Source organism: Zingiber officinale, chromosome 4B (assembly GCF_018446385.1).
Source record: "Zingiber officinale cultivar Zhangliang chromosome 4B, Zo_v1.1, whole genome shotgun sequence".
In the NCBI taxonomy this organism is placed as follows: Eukaryota; Viridiplantae; Streptophyta; class Magnoliopsida; order Zingiberales; family Zingiberaceae; genus Zingiber; species Zingiber officinale.
Genome location: NC_055993.1, coordinates 32,294,236 through 32,317,846, shown reverse-complemented (window position 1 = coordinate 32,317,846; position 23,611 = coordinate 32,294,236). Strand labels below are relative to the sequence as shown.

At 32.4% G+C, this 23,611-nt stretch overlaps 1 protein-coding gene across 1 annotated transcript in view; it reads right to left on the bottom strand.

The window, feature by feature from the left end:
• LOC121974923 (E3 ubiquitin-protein ligase RGLG3-like) overlaps positions 1 to 15,731 on the bottom strand; it is a 43,540-nt gene extending 27,809 nt beyond the window's left edge. The window contains exons 1-4 of the mRNA XM_042526212.1: positions 15,575 to 15,731; positions 3,762 to 3,846; positions 3,509 to 3,649; positions 3,298 to 3,411 (exon numbers count right to left, since the gene is read on the bottom strand). Coding sequence (XP_042382146.1) covers positions 3,298 to 3,411; positions 3,509 to 3,649; positions 3,762 to 3,846; positions 15,575 to 15,694 — 460 coding nt within the window. The 5' untranslated portion in view covers positions 15,695 to 15,731. The remainder of the gene's footprint in view (positions 1 to 3,297; positions 3,412 to 3,508; positions 3,650 to 3,761; positions 3,847 to 15,574) is intronic.
• Positions 15,732 to 23,611: the final 7,880 nt, after the last annotated feature.

Below are 23,611 nucleotides of genomic sequence, written 5' to 3'. Positions count from 1 at the left end.
AAATACTTAGGGTGTCCCATATCCCTCGTCACAAAGTGTTATTGCAAATACTTTTTAACTTCGTCTATCCCACATATATCACTGCCGAAAATTAGGATATCAACATAAACAATAAGAATGATAATCCTATTTGTGCTATGTCGTACAAACACAGAATACTGAATTTATCAAACCAGACACTGGGGCTTTGTTTAAGACCATAAATAATCTTTTTAAGTCTACAAACCATAGTAGCATTCTCCCCCTAGAAACATACCCTAAAGGTTTCTCCATAAACACGATCTCATGCATATCGCCATAAAGGAAAACATTTTTCACATCTAGCTGATACATTAGCCAAGATTGATTGACAACCAAAGAGAATAAAACTCTAATAAAATTCAAGTGAACAATAAGAGAGAACGTCTCAAAATAATCAACACCATAAGTCTGTGTAAATCCTTTGGCCACCATATGAGCTTTGTATTGATCAATAGTATCGTCAGCTCTAAATTTCAAAGTAAATGTCCAACGACAGATAACAATATCAACGGAGAGTGGTGGAGCGACCAACTCCTAAGTAGCATGAGAGATAAGGGCGAAGAGAACCAAGATAGTGGGATATGGTATAGCAGAATTTCATCGGCAGCCCCTTATGAGTAAGAAAATAGTTACTAACAGATTGACCATCCTAGCGAAGAGAAAAGAGCTTTTCATATAATTCGAAAACCCGAGAAATGTTCTTGTCATTCGAATACATGCCCCGTAAGGCATCCCACATCTCCTTGGCAGTTTCCACAAACATAACATTAGTGGTCACGGACTCCTCCATGCTGTTGAGAAGCCAAGCCATAACAGAACAATTATCTGAAACTCAATCTGAATATTTCAGATCTTTAAGGTCAGGAGGGCTAGACAGAATATGTTCCTTTTTCTTCTGAAATAATTCAAACGAACGTGACCACAAGAAATAGTTTGTCCCATTTAATTTAATAGTGGTAGCCAAATTGAATTTAGAATCTGAAAACTTCATCATCAGAGGAAATCAGAGGGAGAACCTGAGTAGTAGCGGATTAGGGCGGCGCTAGTTGATCCAGTAGCACGGCAGCCACAGTAGAAGGCGGCAGCAAGCAATGTCGGCACCGAAATTGGCAGCAAAGGACGTCAACACCGAAATCGGTAGCAAAGGGCGTCAACATTGAAATCAGCAACAAAGGACGTTGGCACTGAAATCAGCAGCAAGGGTCGTCGGTGCCGAAATTACAAAAGAGGAGTCGAGGCACAGCAATATTGGCGGCAGAAAAAAAAATAGGTCAAAGAAGGAAAACTTGGTCAGATACCATATAAACAAGAAAGAGAATTTATTTCAATAACCTAATCTATTTACATATAAGTAATTATATACATAAGGAGGCAAAGAGGATCCTATAATTATGGTATGTCTATCAATTATTAATTAATTAAGGGAATCTTTGAAAGTATTCAACCGAACTCATGTGAGTTAGGAGGCTCACACAAACAAGGGTAATTAATTGTACTAAAGGTGAGAATTAGATTTCCTTTTAGTAGCAACTTATTAAAAAAAATCTCTTTTTGTAATACCCGCCTAGATGCCTGAGCCGCTTAGACCACTTTTTAAAAGGAACTTCTAATAAGGACCATCTAGCAACTAAACAAAGTGGCCCCTTATAGAAATAGCATAGGCGGCCACCTTTTAAAATAATGGTGACTTCATCCACAAATTGTTATGGTTTTCTATGTTAAGGCTGAACATGACATACTTTTGAAGGGGAGATTGTTGATACTTAAATTAAGCCACAAAATGAGACTCAATTTATACTTTAATATATTAACAATTATTATATTATATGTTTGTTAGACTTGGGTTTATAGATAGATGAGTTGTAATGTGACATGCTATCATAGATATCACGATTGGTTGATGCTGATACGAAGTGCACATGTTGGATTTGCAACCGCAAACACCAAAATGCTTTTTCATTAGAAATTGATCACTCACAAACTAACACAGATAATCGAAGAAGTTGTAAAAAAGACATTCGAAGAAACTAGATAAAAAGATAAATTAGATTCCACAAGAAAATAAATGGAGATGATTGAAGTATGGCCAAATCAAAAGAGAAAAAGGATAAGTTGGTTAATTAGAAAAAAATTTAGGAAACTTTTTGTCGATCGCAGCGGAGATATTTGCTTCCCTTACTTAAATTTCCCCCCAAGATTATCACTAGAACAAATGAACAATCATTTAACCATGCTACAAATTTAACTTTCTCTATTCTGTTGTGGTCAGTTGAGAGAAATTATTCTTGATTAGGAAATCCTATAATTCAGATGTGATTTACATCCCAATAAAGCGTAGCATATGAAATATCAAAAAAAAATATTATTGCTTCTACATTAATAAATATAATTTATTACTTATTAATGATCTAATAATACACACACAATGTTATAATATAAATTTACCAAACAATGATAATAAAATTAATTTGATGTTATAATAATGCCATTTCTCATATTGTTAATACTGTTTTGTACTACTAATTTAATTTTTATAGTTCTAAATTTATTACCTAAATATATGTTGTTAATTATATGTTATCATAAATAGTTATTATGATTAAACACAATTTGTTATCCCATATATAAATTCTTTTGTGTTTTTTCCTTGACAATTTTGATTTCAACAATCCTACCAAGCAAATCTGTATAATATTTAGGGGGGGTGGGGTATTGGACCATCTGCCCCAACATCGATACCAAGTTTGAAATGGTTGTTATAAATGAATTTCTACTATATTAAACATGTAGCCAGAAATTACTTTGATGTTTTATTGATCAAAAGTTTAGGAAAACATCTCAGAAATATGGCAATATCTGCAAACTGAAGATCCGAGTGATAAAACATCTTCATTCACTTTTATCTAATTGTATGCAAGTGAAAGAGTGATTCTCATCACTTGAATCCTTGATGGATTAATTATGCATCAGATTGTTGGGCATTCCGTGTAGCAAATCAAACAAAATGCAATTGCATATAAATCTGAAGAGGCCTAGATAAAATTTAACAACCATCTATAGGGAAACCTCTGTCACAGCACTAAACAAGTTGAATTACATTCAAGATATTAAAAGAAGAGAGAGAAAATGATGAGCAAACAAGGGTAGAAATAAAAGTAATATAAATTTAGTCCATAATCCAACATAAGATTAATAGTTGAATTTTAAGAATAGTGTAAATTTTGAATTGGAATATTATGTTGGTTATTAAAAACATAAGCAAATAAAACATCAAACCTGAAAGGTTTAGGTGGGAAACAATCTTTCTGTATCGTGAAAGAACTTCCTCAAAACCACAACAAGGATGATTGTCTGGGTAAAAGCTGAACACAGAATGGTCACGCGTAGATGCTAGTAACAGGTTAGGGGAACAAAAACTCAGTCTTAGAGAACAATTTGACTACGAGGATTCAAGAAATAGATAAAGGAGAGAGGGTACAAGTATTACCATCTCCAAAACCATAACATGGTATCAAATTGTCCTCATCAAAAGGGGACAATGTATGGCCAATTATGGAAATTGCTTGCTCATATGGGGTAGGTCTGTCACCAATAGCATGAAGAGATCTTCTATTAAATGAATGTTTTCCTAGAATCAACATCAATAATATCAGTTTGACTTAAATGAAACAAAAAATATCTTGTTAGAACCTACAATAACGTGAGGTTTCAAAGAAAGTAGATCTCCTTATTCTCATAACCTGTCCACTCATTGCTTTTTGTGAAGTCAATTCCGAGGATTAAATTTGATGACTCAAGACCAGATTCCCTCAAAGCAGAAATGACCTAAGGCAGAGAATATAAACACAGTGAAATTTGTGTTAAATGATCATACCTAAGAAAAAAACAGCACAAGGGAAAGAAAAATCAATAAATAAATTAAATCCTCAGCTTAAGTGCACGAATGAAATTGCACAACTATGATATGTTTTCTATTATTCTGGATATAAAATACTAGGGGTACTTGTCCTATATATTGTTCCATATTTAAATGCCAGGGTAGCATGTATACATAGTCCAGCAGAGATATTCACTAATGAATAGGAACGCAGTTAGACTGAGAGAGCAGCTGTACATCAGCTGGTAGTTATTAAGCAGAAGGAAAGCAAAGAATCACAGAGAAAAATCTGAATGTAGAAAATAAGAAATACAACAACCTGGCCTGATAACCTGCTAAACACAATAATTGAGGTGATCGTGTACCAAGGTTAGTATAATATCATAAGACAATATATGATCTCACAGTATTCGATAGTTCTGAGAAAATAAGATGACTCAGACGAGGTTCACAGAAAACAAAACCAAAAACTTATGCATATAGGGAGAAGTAATGGAGCTCATCATAGAATTGTTCTAAATGAGACAAAATATGTTAAGCCTAAACATGTTTTCGGTAATAGCATCACCAATTCACATGAAGCAAACTTTCACCATTGCAAGATGATATTTTGTGGTGGAAAAAAAAACAAAGAGAATTTTATAAACAAAAGTAAACTCTTTTTATAGTGAATTGAAAAAAAAAACTGTAAATAATAAGGGAAACTCTAATAATGTCATTTCTCTGTTGATCATCAAGCATTCATCAGCATAACTGTCTCAACTGCTAAAGAATATCTGTTCCCTTATTTACTCCAATGCTCATATAAGCATCAAGGCTGTGTTTCCTTGTGCATAAAAGGTGGGTAAACAGAGTGTGTAGGGTGGAGAAAAGGAGGGGGAGAAGCAAAAAAATTTCTCTAATTTTCCCCTACTTGTCTTCTACACAAATCGGGCAACAAACCCCTACAGTCAACTACAGCCAACTGCTTTACAAAAGTAAAATTAAAATAACTGTCAATGTTTAATTATGTAATTATTATTCTTTTTTAAAAAAAATAAAACTAACAAAAAAAAACTTTATTTCTTTTTTTCTCTGACTTGTAATCTTATTACTACTAAATAGAATTATGGAATTATGACCTATGTATTTATAACTAAACATTATGACTTAATACAAACTTGGGCATAAAAGTAAGCATGTCTTAGATTCAATCGTCTCTAATAATTTTACTAACACTTGTTGGTCAAAGATATCTAGTACGCGTAGCTAATTACACAGCAAATAAATGAGGTAGCAAAGAGAAGCTTTGTGAAGATTTGTACCATCTGTTTTTCAAAAGAAGTGTATTGACGTGCTAATACCATTAGGCATAACTGCATTGTAGATAAAATAGTAGTCCATCTTAATGCATTTAGTGCATTTATAAACACTGGATTGCTTAAAATTTAGAAAGTTATTGTCACAGTGCATGATTCATGGGTTCTTTAATGTTAAAGCTGAGGTCTTCAATAAAAAAAATTATCCACATCATCATCTCATAGGTTGTCATTGTTTAATATTCTACTACAGAAATTGATTGTACTACCATATTTACCGTATTGGTCAAAATGGTCGAAACATGCCGTTCCAATAAATTATCGAAACACGATACTACTCGACACCTCTTCAGTGTCGAGTATTATTCATGTTATCACTCAACACTCCTTGGGCATGCTAAAATTGAGTTATTTTTTAATAATTTTTCTTCATATAAGATAATGTCCAAATTATAGCATTCCAAATGGACAAAGAACAAGTTGTTTTGTCTTTTTTCTTTTACTTCTTCATCTCTTTCCTCTTTCCATCTCTAATTTATCACCGGCACCATATATTGAAATGTTAGCATGATACCAAAACAATATTAATACAATCAAAGACCGAAACATCGATACGACTCAAAATTTTGAATCCTACAAGGTTGCCTCCAACATACATAATCACAAAGTGGATTTCTATCAAAATTAGGTTGAGCATAAGTGACATAAAATAATAACTACATTTAGACAATGTACCTATGCTTCTTCAAAAGTAACCTTCCTGGAAAACCATTAATATATATTGAGAATTCTTAACAGGACCTCCCAGTGACATTTCTTTGGTCTCTAAATAAATTGAGTCATTCACTGAATGCAAAGGATAAATGTAACTATGAGATACATGAATTTTTCACTTGCCCATAATAATGAGATTAATATTTAAAGTCATTAACATCAACTTTTGATTATATATTATGATTTTACATAATTAAAATATTTGCAACATAATTAGAATCCTTGAAGGTTAATATCCAAGCATACCAACTTCTATTCACCTAAGTATTTTCTTAAAGATAATTTCCATTCACAAGAAGAGTCTTCTAGCTTCTCTGTCATTCCAAGTTTGGATTTAGCTCTATTGGAGTATTTACTACTTACTAGCTTGCATGCTCTTTTGCATGTTTCATTAAGAAGATTTGTACTATATTTGTATTGGGAGATAAAAATGTATTGCTTAGGTTGAGCCACCTCAATCCTAAGAAAGTTTTTTATGTCCTAATCTTTGATTTCAAACTTCTTTACCAAACATAACATTGATTTAGAAGTTGGCGCTCCTTCCCATCATTTCCTATCACTATTATATCATCAACATATGCTAAGAGCATTATGACTCCCTTGCAAAAGAGTGATCCCCTTGGCTTTGTTCTCGTGGCTATCATAACTCTTATAAATCTGTCAATCCATGCTCGTAGTGATTACTTAAGTCCATATAAGTTTTCTTCAATTGAATATAAGTATTAAAATTATTTACAAATCTTGGTGAGACCTTCACATTAACTTAATCCTCTAGTTCTACGTACAAAAAAGCATTCTTGAGATAAACAATTGTAACTCCTAACCATAATTAGTTGTCAATTTCAATAGAATTCTAATAGTACTCATTTTTACAACTAGAGCAAAAGTCTAGATAATCAATCATATATGATAGATTTGAGTATCGCCCGTTTAAAATCTCGACCCGTGCTAAGATTTTAGTCCCGATCAAAACGAGTTTTGATACCATATCATGCTCTGTCGACGTAGTTTCGATATTTTTAAAATATAAAATATATTAACTAAAAATAAAAAAATTAAATTTGAATATTTAAAAATAAAAAATAAAAAAATAAAATATTTTTTAATATATATATTAAATTAATGAGATAATTTTATTAGGTGTTAATTAAATATATCTAAATTATTCCAATCATAGCTAAAAGTTGATTAAAATTATTAACATAAGTTATTTAATTAACCCTAAGTGAAAACCTTCGGCCTCCAGCCCCACCTATTTTGCGCTACCAAGGCCAGCGCAATGCATCCGCGGGGCCTCGAGGTGCGCCGAAACTAGAGACGTGCTTCTGTCAATGTCGATCCCCCAGAAACGAAATGTTTTACCCGTATCAGGTGAAACGATATGAGATTTTAAACTATTATAGCCCTTGGCTACTAGCCTTTCCTTATAAAGAATCTGGATTCTTACTTGATCAATTTCAACCATTATTTTCACCTTCACTCATATACTTAAGCAGTATCTCTGACTCTGAATAGTTATTGCATTGCATCATCTTTGCCTTCTAGTTTACTCATTTTCTCTCTTGTACACACAAAATACAAATTTTTCTCTTGATCATCGTTATCTACTACCTCTATTACTTTATGAATGAAGGTTCTTATGTCTCATATTCCAAATCTTAGACTATTAGTTTTCTTATAATATTTATTTTTATCCAACCAATGATATGAGAACTCTTGCCTATTTAACACTACACCCAAATCCTTGCCGATACGTTACAGTCAAACCTGCAACGCAAACTCTTGCATCTTTAACACTACACCCGAATTTTAGAGATGTAGCGATACTTGCCGAGACGTTACAATCGGACCCGCAACGTGTTCCTTCGAGAAATAACCTAATATTAGCACAATAGTTTAATGAATTCATTCATTGAACATTTGTCCTAGTTTAATGTTGGCTGGCAACCTAACGCAACCCTCCTCCTTTATCCAGACTTGGAACGGGCCATGACAAGATAATTTGTCACAGACGGAGTTGGTTTAGTTGTTATTGTATTCCAAATATCCTTATCAATAACCAAGAATATACACATGTGACTAATCTTAGGAACAATTCCATAACCACACCATAATCGTTAAATCTTCATCCCATGTCTCAAACTGAGGGTCTCTATGTTTTAACTCCACAAGTAAGATGACTTAACTTTCCCTTTCTTTTAAACGCAATATGAACAAGCAAGGACCACTAGAGATAGTTAATATCATTCAATTTATTGGAAACCTAGATATTTTGCAATAGGTTGTTGAGATTGAACCTCCTCCTCTAAGTATGTCATTGTGTTATAGTAGTTGGTTTTACAACTTTTGAGATTTTTATAAGTAAGAAATTGCAAAAAAAAAAACTAAAAAATAGAAAAAAAAAATGGCAATGAAGGTCGAGTAAAACAAATAATATGCCAATGATGAAGACAAATCCAACAATGAAGTTTGGTAAAAGGAACATAAAAAATGTTTTGTTGTGTCTTTAGAAATGAGTGCAAAATAGAAAAAGAAAAAGAAGAGATGAAAGGTGGAAAAAGGAAACCCAAAACTGAATACCATGTCAAAAATTGAAAATTATATTAACTCAAAACTTATCCAATATATGAGATCTTAACCATTTTTATCAAATTATAGCACGACTTATTCTTCATAAAATAACAAACCTTTTCAATAAAAAATATAATTATCTTAATAAAAACTTTAACACAAAAGGCAGCTCAGTGTACAAAGCTCCTGTCAATGCGGAGTCCCGAAGAAGGGTATATTGTATACAACCTTACCTGTTTTGCAATAAGTTGTTTTCATAGAATATTAACTTTAACACACTTTTCTAAAAAATTAACCTTTCATTGAAACTAGCTATGGTTATCCCATAATTTATAGAATTACGATCCCATAGAATATTTTTCATCCTAATTTTTAGGGATATACAAAGTTACAAAGTCTTTTTTTTCAAAACAAACCAACAATATGAATGACTACATTAAATACAAATAAATGAAATTAATAGATTTAAGGTAGACATCATTCTATTTCAACTTACTACTTGATATAGAAAATGACATCTTTTTATTATCTTCGTGGATAACACTATTATTAGTAGTGATGATTGTGTAGAAATCACAATGTTATGCACTTTCATTAGCACTTTTAAAATAAAAATTTGTGGTAATATAGAGTATTTCCTAGGCACATCCAAGACATGTTATAATGATGCATGTTGTTTACAAAAGACATTATTTTGGTTGATAAGACACATGGAGTAAATGTTAAACTAGAATTTCAATGGGAGACAATAGGAGTTAAAGGTTTTAAACTTAGTAAAGATAAAATATATAAATTTTAAATTTAGTAATAGATGTAGTAAGAAAATTGTAAAAATAGGAGATGACTAATTGCTTGTGACCAAAAATTTTATGTATCTAGGATTATTTTCGCAAAAGGATAGAAGGATTGATATAGATATTTTACATAGAATACAAACAAAATAATTAAAATATAAGAGGTTGTCAAGTGTTATTTAGCATTATAAAGTACCTCTAAAACTTAAAAGAAAGTCTTATACAATATCAATGAGATCTACTATGTTATATGAAATTGAATGTTGGACTATGCAACGAGCACATTAGTAAAAGTTGAGGTTTGCAAAAATGAAATGTTAAAATAGATGTGTAGACTTACGAAACAGACAAGATAAGAATGATAATATTAAAGAGAGGCAGAGTTGCACCTATTAAGGGAAAACTCCGAGAGACGTATTTAAAATGATATTGACATGTACTTAAGCAACCAATAAATACCCAATTAGGTTATACAATGATACTGACATTAATCAAAAAAGAAGGTGACCAAAGAAAACTTAGTTAGAAATAATAAAATAGAATAAACTTCTAGGCTATGACTACTCAGGTAAAGAAATTTACATCCAATAATAAAAAATATCATTGATATTCATGAGGAATGTATGCTAAGAGAACTTGTTGACAACCCTATAGATATGAATGTAATGTCACAATAAGGAGGGGGTATTAATTAATTGAAATATTAGAAAAGACATAGGAAATTAAACTGACTTAGTATCCCTAAACCTAATATCTTATCTATCTATTGAGCCTTAAAAAAAGGTAGCCCGGTGCACAAACCTCTTGCCAATGCGGGTCCCAACCTTACTTTGCTTTGCAAGAGATATTTATGAGACTTAAATGACCTCTAGGTCATACGGTAACAACTTTACCTTTGAGCCAAGGCTCCCCTTCCATCTTCCATCTTATGTATTGAATCTAATTGATTAATTTGATTAATTTTTTAGCATTCCATGTTATGACCATTGAAAGATAGCTATAAGGATTTTGTAATAACTCGAGAATGTTTCAAGTAAAGATCTCATATATTGTGATTATGGTTATCTTCGAACTATAAAATGATTCACGCCAACATATTGTGTTCTTCTAGGAGGTCATCTAATATTTTGCAAGAGAAGAAGAAAACTCTAGTGTAAAGGCATAATACACTAAGTCATATATGGGTTTATATACCTCAGGCAATTAATAACCAAATTGAAGATACTCTTACTAAGCACGTGAAACTATATTATCATGGAATCCAAGGAAATCATGGAAGATGTAGTCCCAGGAAATCATCAGTTTATTTATTAATTTTAATATTTTATGGGAATGTGTATCTATATATATAACAATAATGAGAAAACACATGTAAAAGGGAATAAATTAGAGGAATAAACCCTAATATTTTTATTCCTAAAACAACATTAACACAAAAGTTATGAGTAGTTTGACAACGACAACAACAACCAAATCTTATCCCACTAGGTGAGGTCGGTTATATGGATCCTTCTACGCCATTGAGCTCTATCCCCTACTATATTAGTATTTATATTTCAATAAACTTTATCTTATTTTATTGTTACTAACCATGTCTTTTTTTTGTCTTCCTCTTCCACCTTTGATTTGCATATTTGTGATAGTTTCACAACACCTAATTGGAGTATTTATTAGTCGTCCAAGTACATGTATGTATCATCTCAAATGTATCTCTCGAAATTTTCCTTCAATAGGCGCAACCTTGACTTTTTCTCTAATATTTCCATTTTTTATCCCATCTGTCCATCCTTGTATGTCCACACATCCACCTTAACATCCTTATTTCTGCAACTTTCATCGTCTACTCATATGCTTGAGTCATAGCCCAATATTCATCTTCATATAACATAGCAAATCTAACCGCCGTTTTGTAAAACTTTCCTTTAAGTCTTAGAGGTACTTTAAGATCACAAAGGATACTTAACGCATTTCTCCATTTCAACCATCCTGCTTATATTTTTTTTAAGACATCTCTCTCAATCCCTTTATCTTTTTACAAAAAATGATCTTGAATACTTAAAGCTCTCACTTATAAAGAACTCGTCATTTCTTATCTTAACAATTATTCCATTATGACTAATATTGCTAAATTTAAATTTTATATATTCCGTCTTTACTCTACTTAATAGGGGCGAGATAAAGTTTAGTTAAACCAAATTAACCGATCGATCTAACCGAATTAAACAAAAATATCAGAAATTCTTTTTTTTGTTATCGATTAATTCGTTCGGTCTCGGTTTTAAAACTCCTAATTTGGTTAAACCAAATAAATTGATTTATTTTATTCCCCTTTGCAACCATCATAATTATTAGGGATTTGGATGAGGATAGTATCCAACTTGTGATTTTGCATGATTTCCAATGATACCACATTCTCAAAGTTGTCATTAGCAATGATAAGTAAGCACAAGTTCTCAAAATTGCCGACTTAAAAGTTAAAATCGGATAGAAATGTATCATTGTTGAAAAGTTCAATTAATTCAATTGAAAACCGAATTAACTGATGTTTTATTGATTCAGTTTGTTCAATTTTTGTTGAATATTTCAGTCGGTTAGTTCGAAAAAAATTGGATTTGTTTGGTTTTGATTAAATCGTTTCAGTTTTGAACCGATTGCTCAACCCCACTGCTAAGTCTAAAAACTTTCACTTTAGTATTTCCCCCCGAGATTTGAGTTTAGCATTTACTCTTTCATGTGTCTCATCCACCGAAACAATATCATCTACAAACAACATGCACTATGGTACGGTATCTTGGATGTGCCGAGCATAATTATTGTAAAAAAAATAGACTTAGAACTAATCTTTAATTAAATCCTATCTTTATGGAAAACGTTTCAGTTAATCTGCCTGAAATCTTTACTCTTATCATTACATCATCATATATATCCTTAATTAATTGAATATATATTATGCTAACACCTCTTTATTCTCCATATAATTTCCCTTGAGAATCTATCATAATCATTTTTTAGGTCAACGAATACCATATATAAGTCTTGCTTGTGTTCCGATACTTTTTAATTAGTTGTCTAAGAAGATTTATATCTTCTATTGTCGACCTTCCAAGTATAATTCCAAATTGATTTCCAGTCAGTGTGGTCTCCTTAGTTTTTTTTATTACTCTTTCTGAAAATATCATAATATGACTCATTAGTTTAATACCCCTATAGTCTGTATAATTTTGTATATCTTTTTTATTCTTATATAAGTGAACTAAAGTACAAATCAGATATTTTTTTTATTTTCAATGTCAAGTTGAATAACTTTGTAAGTATTCAATATCTTATTTCCTTAGGCACTTACATACCTCTATCAAAATATCATCTAGTCCAACTACTTTTCTATTTTGAATCTCATTTAAAACTTGTTCTACTTTTGAAGTTTGCATTCTATGATAAATTTTTAAATTTGTGTACTCGTTTGACCTATTTAAACTACTCGTTTGACCTATTTAAACTACTGAAGTTAAGTTGGTCATTAAAATAAGTTGATGGAAATGTTAATTTCATTACTCTTTTATTTCCTCACCATTTACTAGTATCCTATTGTCATCATCTTTAATACATTTTATTTGGATAAGATCTCTTGTTTTCCTCTCGCTTTAGCTATTCTATAAATTTTTTTTTCTCTTACTTTTGTGTCTAATTTTCTTGTTGCTTTGTGACCAAAAGGTTATGGGTTCGAATCCTGGGAACAGCCTCTTGCAAAAAATAGGGTAAGGCTACGTACAATGGATCCTTCCCCGGAACCCCGCATAATGGGAGCTTCGTGCACCAGGTTGCCCCTTTTTTTTACTTTTGTGTCTAATTTTCAATATCAGTGTTCAAAAGTTTCATTCTTAGCTTCATTCATTGGTTTGTTGGCCCTTCTGTGCTAGTGTATACTTGTTTAAGATTTTCTCATTCTTACAAGTATATAATACTTTATAGGTTGTTCGTTTTTCCCTTTTCTCAGGTATTTTCTCATTCCACAACCAAGATTCTTTAGTTGTGTACATCCCTCTTAGCTCACCGAGTACCCTCTTGGCTACTATTTCAACTTTAATGTCATTTTATCCCATATCGTATTAGAGCCACTATGTATTTCTCCTAATACTTGTACTCCTACCTTTTCCTTAAATATATTTTGTTTCTTATCCTTTAACTTTCACCATTTAATTTTAGAAATCGTACACATTTTCCTTCTATTGATACTATATCTAATGCACATATCCAACATTACTAACTTATATTGGATAGTTAAACTTTCTCCGAGGATGATGTTACAATCTTTATAAAAAATTTTATCCTTCTTTCTAGCCATAAGAAAATTAATTTGCGACTTATTATTCCCACTTTTGAATTGACCAAGTATTCTCTTTTTCTTGAAAAACATATCAACTACTTTTGAACTAACCAAGTGATCATATGCTATTGCAAAATCCAATATAACTTTCCCTTCTTCGTTTCTTGTTCCAAATCCATAACCCCATACACTCTATTATATTTCTTATTTTTTCACTCCTATATGTCCATTTAGATCTACTCCTATTAGGATCATTTCGTTTTGCGGGATATTTTATAATACTTCATCTATGTCATCCCAAAATTTAGATTTGGTAACTTCATCTAATCCTACTTAAGATGCATATATACTAATTACCTAGATGTTATGCACCCATTTATTCTTAGGGGTGAACAACTAAAATAAACGAGCTGACTTATTTTAGAAATTCCATTCAATTAATTTGAAAATTTATTTTTTGAAAAAAATCTCAGTTATTTCAGTTTATTTGGTTTGGTCTTGATTATAAAATTCAGAATTTATTAAACCAAATCTGGAACTGATCACAATACATTACTGATGATCCACAAATCAAACACGATTAGTTCAAAAATCGATTTGTGTAGTCAGCTATCCGCATAGCAGTCAACTAATAATGCAGAAATCAACAACTCCTAATAAAAAAAATTCAATTAATTTAATAATTAGTTTGATTTTTCAATTTTAATGGCAAAGTAGGATGGTTTAGTTTGTCTAAAAAAATTTGGTTGGTTAGATTTCGATTAGTTCGGTTTTAATCGAATACTCAATCCTACCTATTGTTTAGACACTAGACAATGGACTAATAACCTCCCACCTAGAACAACTTGAAATGCCCTTTAATGCCTTAAAAAACAACATTATATGACCTAAGAAATAAAGGAAAACAAAATAGAAAATCTCGATCCATATCGGAGTATTAGTTCACAACCGAAACCATACAGTTTCAATATCATTTAGGTTGTACTAATATGGCTTTGATTTTTTTTAATTATAAAATATATTAATTAAAATAATCTAAATATTAAAAAATTAAAAATGCAAAGAAAAAGAAAAAGAAAAAGAAAAATATGAGATCGCACCGCCTCCATATGGTAAATAAATAATTTATTATATATTTTCAAAATTAAAATAAATAATATATATTAAATTAATAGGATAGTTTTATTAAGATTTAATTAAGCCGATTTAGATTATCCTATTTATTATTAGGAGATAATTGAAATTATTAACCTAAGTTTTTCTTTTGTGCATGGGGCACATGTCCCTGTCGCAACCCGTGGGCATCCCTTGCCTGACCCACGCGCTCGTGGGTCCCGTTGCGACCCATAGAAGGTGCGATGGCCGACGGTGTCAGTGTCGGGTGATGGACGGAACACTAAATTTTGCATGTTTCACCCGGACAAAATTTTAATCCATACTACGAAATGACCATGTAATGTAAGTGGCGCCAATGACTTTCCACGGTTAAAAAAGGCTTAATTAGAAGAAATAATAAAAAAAATAGAATATGGACCACAAAGTGGCTCAATCTTCATCATCAAGCAATGTTTGCCCCAATTATTGAGATCAGCTACATAATCTTAATGTCCATTGAACATTATGCAATCCCAGAGCATGCACAATAAAATATCCAAACTGTCAATATAAAAGATCTATAATAAAGAAAGTGACTTCTGTTTAAAAAATAAGTAATGACCAACAAAAATACAAACAAAAGTTGTTTGTAAAGTGCTAATCAAATCATAGCTACCATTGTATGAGATAGTATAGCACCTATTATAGTTTCGAAAGCAAATGTACCATATTAAGGTATGAAACTAATCACATTTGGAACTCATTCTATAAGAAATATAAAATAGTTGGAAATACAAAAAGGTTAAGCTCGTCTGTCAACCTGATCAAGCGAGTTGAAATTATCTGGAATGAAATTGGCCTGCTGCATGCCATGACTTTTGTAGTCCTTGGAACTCTCAGAATGATAATGAGTTTGGTGCAAGTGCTTGTGAGGTTTCATGGTCCTTGCATATATGTAGTATATAGCAAGCAGAAGAATAGAAGACTCTGAAAACAAGAGCATGAAATGATTAAATTAGAACTGTTTATCTATGAAAAATTCATCAATCTAGCAGAAAGGTAAAAAGACAATGAAAAAGAAATAACTAAATAAAACAATATGAAAGTATAAGTAATAAATTGAATATAGACGAGTTATATAGTTTGTAAAACTCAGTCATGCAATTAAATTTTATGTACCAGTTTATAGAATAGTCAAGCTCCAAAGGATGATAAATGAGAGAAACTAGATTAAGACAATAGAAACATGTTCAAATAGAGACAGTAGATTTTATATTTAGACAAGTTAAGTCAATTAGAGTTGAAGATATAGAAGTAGAGAAGGTAGAGAAGCACTATAGATAATGGCAGTAAATAGTTGAAACTAACATCACTTACAAAGGTAACCTATATAATATGATAATACATGTTTTTGTTGATCTAATTTTAAGTCTTTCCCATCTAGAGCTGGTGCTGTAAGCCTAATGACGATTGGTCAGAGCACTGCTTGGTCACCTATTAATATCCACTAAGCATGACAAATATCCAATACTGAGTTTGATATTATGCAGCAGTATCATTTAATAGTCAGGTATGTTCCTAGAAAAGGGTCCAGGCAATGGCATGATCAGAGTAACTATGGAATCCAAGCCATACCCCTGCAATCAGATTCCTGGCTCTCCTCCAGACTTCATAAAATTAAAATGCCAGTGTATAACAAGCTTTTATTTTCAATTTTTTCCTTGAGACATTTGCAATAACAGATGATTAAATACCAATTCAGCGTTCAGGTAATAGTTACCTTAGTGGCACTTCCAAACCCTATTGTTGGAGTTGATGATGGTGGAGGTGCAATCTGAGTACGGAAAGAATAATAGTATAGCACAATATAGATAAAGTCAAAGCTAGAGATGGACTCTACATCTTCAAGATGAATTTGCTCCGTACATAGTGCTCACGGAATATGACAATCGTCTTTCAAAATGCAACAACTTTTATCTTATAATAGCAACATTGCAAATCATAAGAACTACGAATGAAGATGCTTCTCGAACTCAAATGTTTGCACTCTGAATTGAATGGGATGATTGCGCTGATTAGTGGGGGCCCTATTTATACTTTGTGAGGAGTTGGAGGGGCCTCTTGGTTCAATCTAATCCGTCCATCTTGAATCCAACCAGCCAAATCGCATCCATCTAAAGGATCACATTGACCCTTCGCCCTATTTATACTTTGTGAGGAGTTTGAAGGGTCTCTTGGTTCAATCTAATCCGTCCATCTTGAATCCAACCAACCAAATCAGGTCCTGTCTAAAGGATCACATTCACCCTTCGTATGGGCGAATTCGATTCATCCATCTCGAATCCAACGGTTCATATCACGTCCCATATGAAGGATCGCATTAACCCTTTAGTTAGGCAAATCTAATTCGTCCATTTTAAAACCAATGACTCAGATCGCACACCATCTGAAGTATTACAACCCTTCACCTGGGTTGAGCCACCCTTATCTTAGTCATCCATAAAGAAAGGCTCCTCAAGCTCCTCGCGACGACGTGTACCTGTGAAGTGCAAAGTGCACCATAAAGCGTCCAATGCACGTACTTGGCACCTCCCTCATAGGATTCGGGCATGGGTTGGGTTAAACCAATTAAATCCCAACAACACAAAACAATATATAAGGAAGGATTAATATCCTTTCCTTCCAATATGGGACAATTTCATGATGGGCTATTATATCCCTTCACCCTATATTTTTTCATAATGGGCTTTTATTTGGGCTCACTTAATAATTAGTTTCGCATTCATCCAAAATTAATTTTGAGAAATTAATATTCTAAAATTACTAATTTTCACATAAATTTTCAGATTTATTGAACGAAATCCACTTGAATTATTTTCTAAAGTTTATTAGCTTAAAACCAATTTACCAACAATCGCCTACATGGATGAAAATTAATGCATGTAAGTATTACACTTAAAGAGAGTTCAATCGAAAGATTATTGCATCATGATAGGTAATTTATGATTTTGAACCTTCCAAAATATAATATCATCAAATTTATTAAACTACTCAGTGAACGCAATATCTTAAACTACTCAAATATTTGTGCAAACTAAGACAATGGCATATACATAATAACTTTTTTTCACATCTTTATAGTTTGTGTCTGTTTTGGCCATGAATAACTTGGATTCACAAGTACTTTATACTTATAATGGTGACCTCTTATCAAGAGTATCCTATCATACTCCACCTATTCAAGTATAAGAGTCATTAAAAGTTTATAACTTAACCTCACTACATATGGTAGGCAACAATTTTTAAACCTAGAAATAAGAGGAGAACTAGTTCAGGTCCTCGTAAAAACTTTTATATTTTTGTAGTCTCATTGAACCAAGATCTTGGGATCTCCAATCGACAAGGTTAGGTTAGTACTAAAAATGTTCTTATTTGTAGAATTTTAATCTCCTCTTGATGCAGTATGCTTAGAGCTCTACTAAAACTTTTTGTCATTCGTTATATAATATTTTGATTTGACATAATCTATAAAGATAACTCCATTTCAGATCAATTGCCTAACGATATTGTGATCTCGACGAATATGTCATAACTTACTATTGTACATGTTACTTTGTGCGCTTTCAATTGACGATTAACTATCATAATGTCTCATTATGGCAAGCATTGGCTTTGTCCAATATAGGATATCCTCCAAGAAGTTACAGGGTCATTCAACTTCTTTAATGGCTTTATCTAAGGATAGATTCCATAGCAAATCGAGTCATACGTGTTTGTTTCGTGGATTTCCATGATACTGCTCCACCACAAATAATTAATATATCCACTAATGAATTTAGAGTCTTTTGTGTCAGAAATCCTAGTCTTCTAGTACTGTTGGATATCTTATATAATGTAATCATGCTCTAAGGTGTATTTTAAATATACTAGAACCCTTATTAATGTTTCTTATCATTTGGATTAATTGTAAATCTACTTCGAAAATTTACCAAAGGACGCACCCAAAGTTTAGAATTACCAAAAGGCGCACCGAAATTTGAGAATACCCAAAAGACGCACCTCTTTCCAGTTTTACCCTTCTACTATTTTTTCTTATTTTTCCTCTCTCCTTTGCATGCAACAAACTATTTCCTCTTATATTAAATTAAACTTTTCTCTCCCTGTAAATCAGACTCATATTTGATAGTTGTTTATTAAATTAAATAAACAGCCCATGTCGTCCTGCCTCCGAGAAATCAGGCTCACGTTACGCCTGATTTAAATCAAACTAGGTTCGAACAATCTAAATTACCACTACCACTAGCCTGATTTGATTCAAATCAAGCCCAAAGTGGGCCTGATTTCTCGAAAACTAGACCATGTTCTAGCTGAAAGTTAGCATAACATTATAGCATCTTTGGAGAGGCCAAAATAAGCAATGGAGGCATTGTTAGACTCCTTGCAGCCTCGGTTTGATTCAAATCAGACTCAATGTGGGCATGATTTCCCGGAGACTAGGACCACATGTACATCTGATAGTGTTTTCAATACCACATGTGAATCTGTTTTCAGTGCCAACATGTGATTCTGTTGTCAATACCACATGAACCTCAATGTTATCTCTAATAATTTTTTTAATTATAATAAATAATAAGCAAACACTTTGCTTCATCTCTCAATACCAACTACATCGAGATGCCCACGTTAGGCCTGATCTTCCTGGATGATCTGAATCAGCAATACTATGGGCTGGTTTGATTCAGATTAGGGAGAACAAGACCACGTTCTAGCTGAAAGTTAGCATGACATTGTATCACTTCCAATGAGGCTAAAATAAGCCATGGAGGGCACCGTTGGACTCCTTGTAGCCTCAGTAATATGAAATGAGTCCAATCAGACATTATCCTCGAATATTTCAATTGTGATAATCCCCATGGTTCTTAGCCAAAAGTAAGCTTGAGTCCATTTATACATTAAATTTCCAGCACCGTCTAGATATAGTGAGATTGTGAACGGACAATTCCTTGGGATGTTTTAATAATCTTAATCCCAAGTATAATATCCACTATACTCATATCTTTCATGTCAAAGTTCTTGCTTAACAATCTTATTAGTAATCATGATTATTTCCTATGATGTGTTGGTTGCTATGCGGAAGATCGTACCGGTTCTCCTGTACAAAAATTTTGTACAAGTCCTGAACCTTTACTAACAACCTATTGTGTTCTTTAGAAATTAAATTAGGAATCGCAAACGGAACTTAACATTATTGATTCCAAATTTAACTTATCTGTTCTTGGTGGTTTAGACTTGGATCGCAAACGATGCTTAACATTATTGATCCAAATCAACCCATGTTATAAATTCAATTAAATATTAATTTCTAAAATTGGCTTCCAGGACTGCATGGCGAGGCACTAGGCCTTCTTGGGTATGGGATCATCCACCACCGCCTAGACAAAGCCTTTTAAATAAATTTAATATTTAATTTCCTTATATAACCCTAGGTTTAACCAAAAGGAGAGCAATCGAATCACAAATTCGAAAAACATAAAAAAAAAACACAAACTTGAATCACAAATTCGAAACCTAGAATCATATGCCTCTTGTGTTTGGTATTTCAAAAACTATACAAAGAAAACTAGTATGATGCGGAAAACAATTACTAGTTATACCTTTCTTTGTAAGCAACAACCTCTTGATCTTCTATCGTATTCCTCTTCTTATCTCGGGCGTCGTGTGGGCGACGATCTACCGAGACGAGAACCACCCAAGCTTCCTTCTTCTTATTGTGAGTTTCGGCCACCACAAGTATTCCAAGAATAGATGAGGTTCGGCCACACCACCAAACTCCAAGGGATACTAGAAACAAAACCTCCTTTCTCTCATTCTCCAAACAAAATCCGGCCACCAACAAGTTCCTTGAGAGTTGATGCCGCCGGCCATCAATGAAGAAGAAAAGGAGGAGAGGAAGAAGATGAGAAGGGCCGGCCACCAACCAAAGAAATAGAAGAGAGAAAAATTAGAACATAAGTTATGAGGCAAGACACCTCTACCCTCTCTTTTATATTCCTTGGTCTTGGCAAATAAGGAAAGTTTTATAAAAACTTCCTTATTCTCTTAGCCAATGAAAGGAAAATTTAATTAATATTTCCTTTCTTGTTTCTATTTGGCCGGCCACCTTATGATCCTCCATCCAAGGAAAGTTTTAAACAAAAAAATTAAAACTTCCTTATTTGTTTCCAGAATTTTTTTAAATAAAAATTTCTCTATTAATTTTCCCTTCATGGTTGGTTATAAAAGGAAATTTTATAAATTAAAATTTCTCTATTAAAACATGTGGATGATTTCCAAAAAGGAAAGTTATCTTTAAAATTAAAATCTTCCTCTCAATCTACAAATAAGGAAAGATATCAAATCTTTTCTTAATCTTTTATAAAAACTATAGAAGGAAAGATTTAATTTTAAAACTCTCTTTTAAATCATGAGGATGGTTACAAAAAAGGAAAGTTTTATCAAAAATTAAAATCTTCCTTTTAACTACAAATAAGGAAAGATATCACACCTTTCACTTAATCTTTTGTAGAAATTTATAACAGGAAAGATTTAAATTTTAAAGTCTCTTTTAAAACTATGATATCCACATAAGAAAAAATTTTAAAAATAAAATCCCTTTTATTTTATATATGTGGCCGACCACCTAAGCTTGGACTCAAGCTAGGGCCGGCCACACCTCAATGGCTCAACCCTTTGGCTTGGCCGGCCCAAGCTTGGGTTCCAAGCTTGCTTGGTCGGCCACCTAAGGGGTGGGTAAGAAGTGGGTATTTGGTGGATATAATTCTCTATATATAAGAGGCCACGATAGGGACCGAGAGGAGGAATTGGTTTTGGTCTCCTAATGAAATTAAGCTTCCCGTGTTCGCCCCGAAGACCCAACTTAATTTCATCAATAATAATTCATACCACTAAAAAATTATTATTGAACTACCGCACCAATCCCAAATTACATTTTGGGCTCCTACTTATTATGAGTGTATTAGTCTCCCTGTGTTTAAGATATCGAATAACCACTAATTAAGTGAGTTACTGACAACTCATTTTAATTAATATCTTAGTCCAAGAATAGTACCACTCAACCTTATCGTCATGTCGGACTAAGTCCACCTACAGGGTTTACATGACAATCCTTATGAGCTCCTCTTGGGGACATTATCAACCTACATTACTAGGACACAGTTTCCTTCTATAATCAATAACACACACTATAAATAATATTATTTCTCAACTTATCGGACCTTTTGATTTATCGAACTAAATCTCACCCATTGATAAGTCAAAGAAATAAATACTAGATATATGTGTTTGTTATTATATCAGGATTAAGAGCATACACTTCCATAATAACAAAAGGTCTTGTTCTTTTATTCAGTCAGTATAAAAAGAACTTACCTTAAATGGTCCTGCTCAATACACTCAGAGTGTACTAGTGTAATTTTATAGTTAAGATAAACTAATATCAAATTACACTACGACTATTCCAATGATTTGTTCCTTTCCATCTTAGTCGTGAGCTACTGTTTATAATTTATAAGGAATTGATAACATGATCTTTTGTGTGTGACATCACACACCATGTTATCTACAATATAAATTAATTGAACAACTACACTTAGCATATAAATGTAGACATTTGACCAATGTGATTCTTTATTTCAAAATATAATGTTTACAAAAGGCTAGACTTTTAGTATACACTCTAACATGATGAGCATATCATCTATGTATAAGTAGATGATGACAAACGAGTTAAGTATGCCTTTAAATTCATTTGACATCATAGTTGTCTAATTTCTCATGTCGTTATTTTAGTACTTGTTTTATCTCATTGACTTGACTGAATTTGTACATCTTATTTCCTTATCCGAGAGCTACAAATCTTTTGGGTCACACGATGTATATTTTTTTTCCAATTCACTATTTAAAAAAGTTATTTTCACATTCATTTGATGTATCTCAAGGTCAAATAGTGCAACAATAGCAATGAATACTCACTCCAATTGCTCCATGTATATTTTTTTCTCCAATTCACCATTTATAAAGGCTATTTTCACATCCATTTGATGTATCTCAAGGTTATGCAATGCAACAATAGCAATGAATACTTGAATAGACGTGATCCTCATTACTAGTGAATATGTGTCGAAGAAGTCAAGGTCTTCATTTTATTTGAGTTCTTTTGCCACTAACCTTGTGTACTTATCAATAGTTCCATCAACCTTACATCTTCTCTTTAAGAAAATGAACTATCTTTGGTCCTATCTTAATTTGTTTTGGCTTAGGTACTTCCACCTTAGTCTAACACCCCCACCCCCAATTTTTATATACCTATTAGAAGGCTTACGACCCTTTTATAACTCATGAGTTGTATGCTTGCTTTTCTGTTGAATTTTATTAAGAATATGATTTTCCGAATTATTCCCTCATAAATTATGGGTAAGCCTGAACTTATCAACATAGTATTCATCATTTCTTTGAGAGTTTGGTTTTTACATTCGACAATACCATTTGATCGAGGGGAGTTGGGTGTTGTCATTTGATGAATAATGTCAAATTCTCCGTAAAAATCATCAAATTAATCATTATATTCTACACCTCAATCACTTCAAATTATTTTAATTTGTTAGCCAATATGATTCTCAATTTCATTCTTCTAATGTTTTGCTACCATCAAGGCTTTGGCTTTGTCATTTAATACACGTAATAATATCTCGTGTAATTATCGATAAAGATAATAAAATATTTTTTATCTCCTCTAGTTTGCATGAATTTTAAATTATATATGTCGCTGTGAATTAATCCTAGAAGGATTGTACTTCTT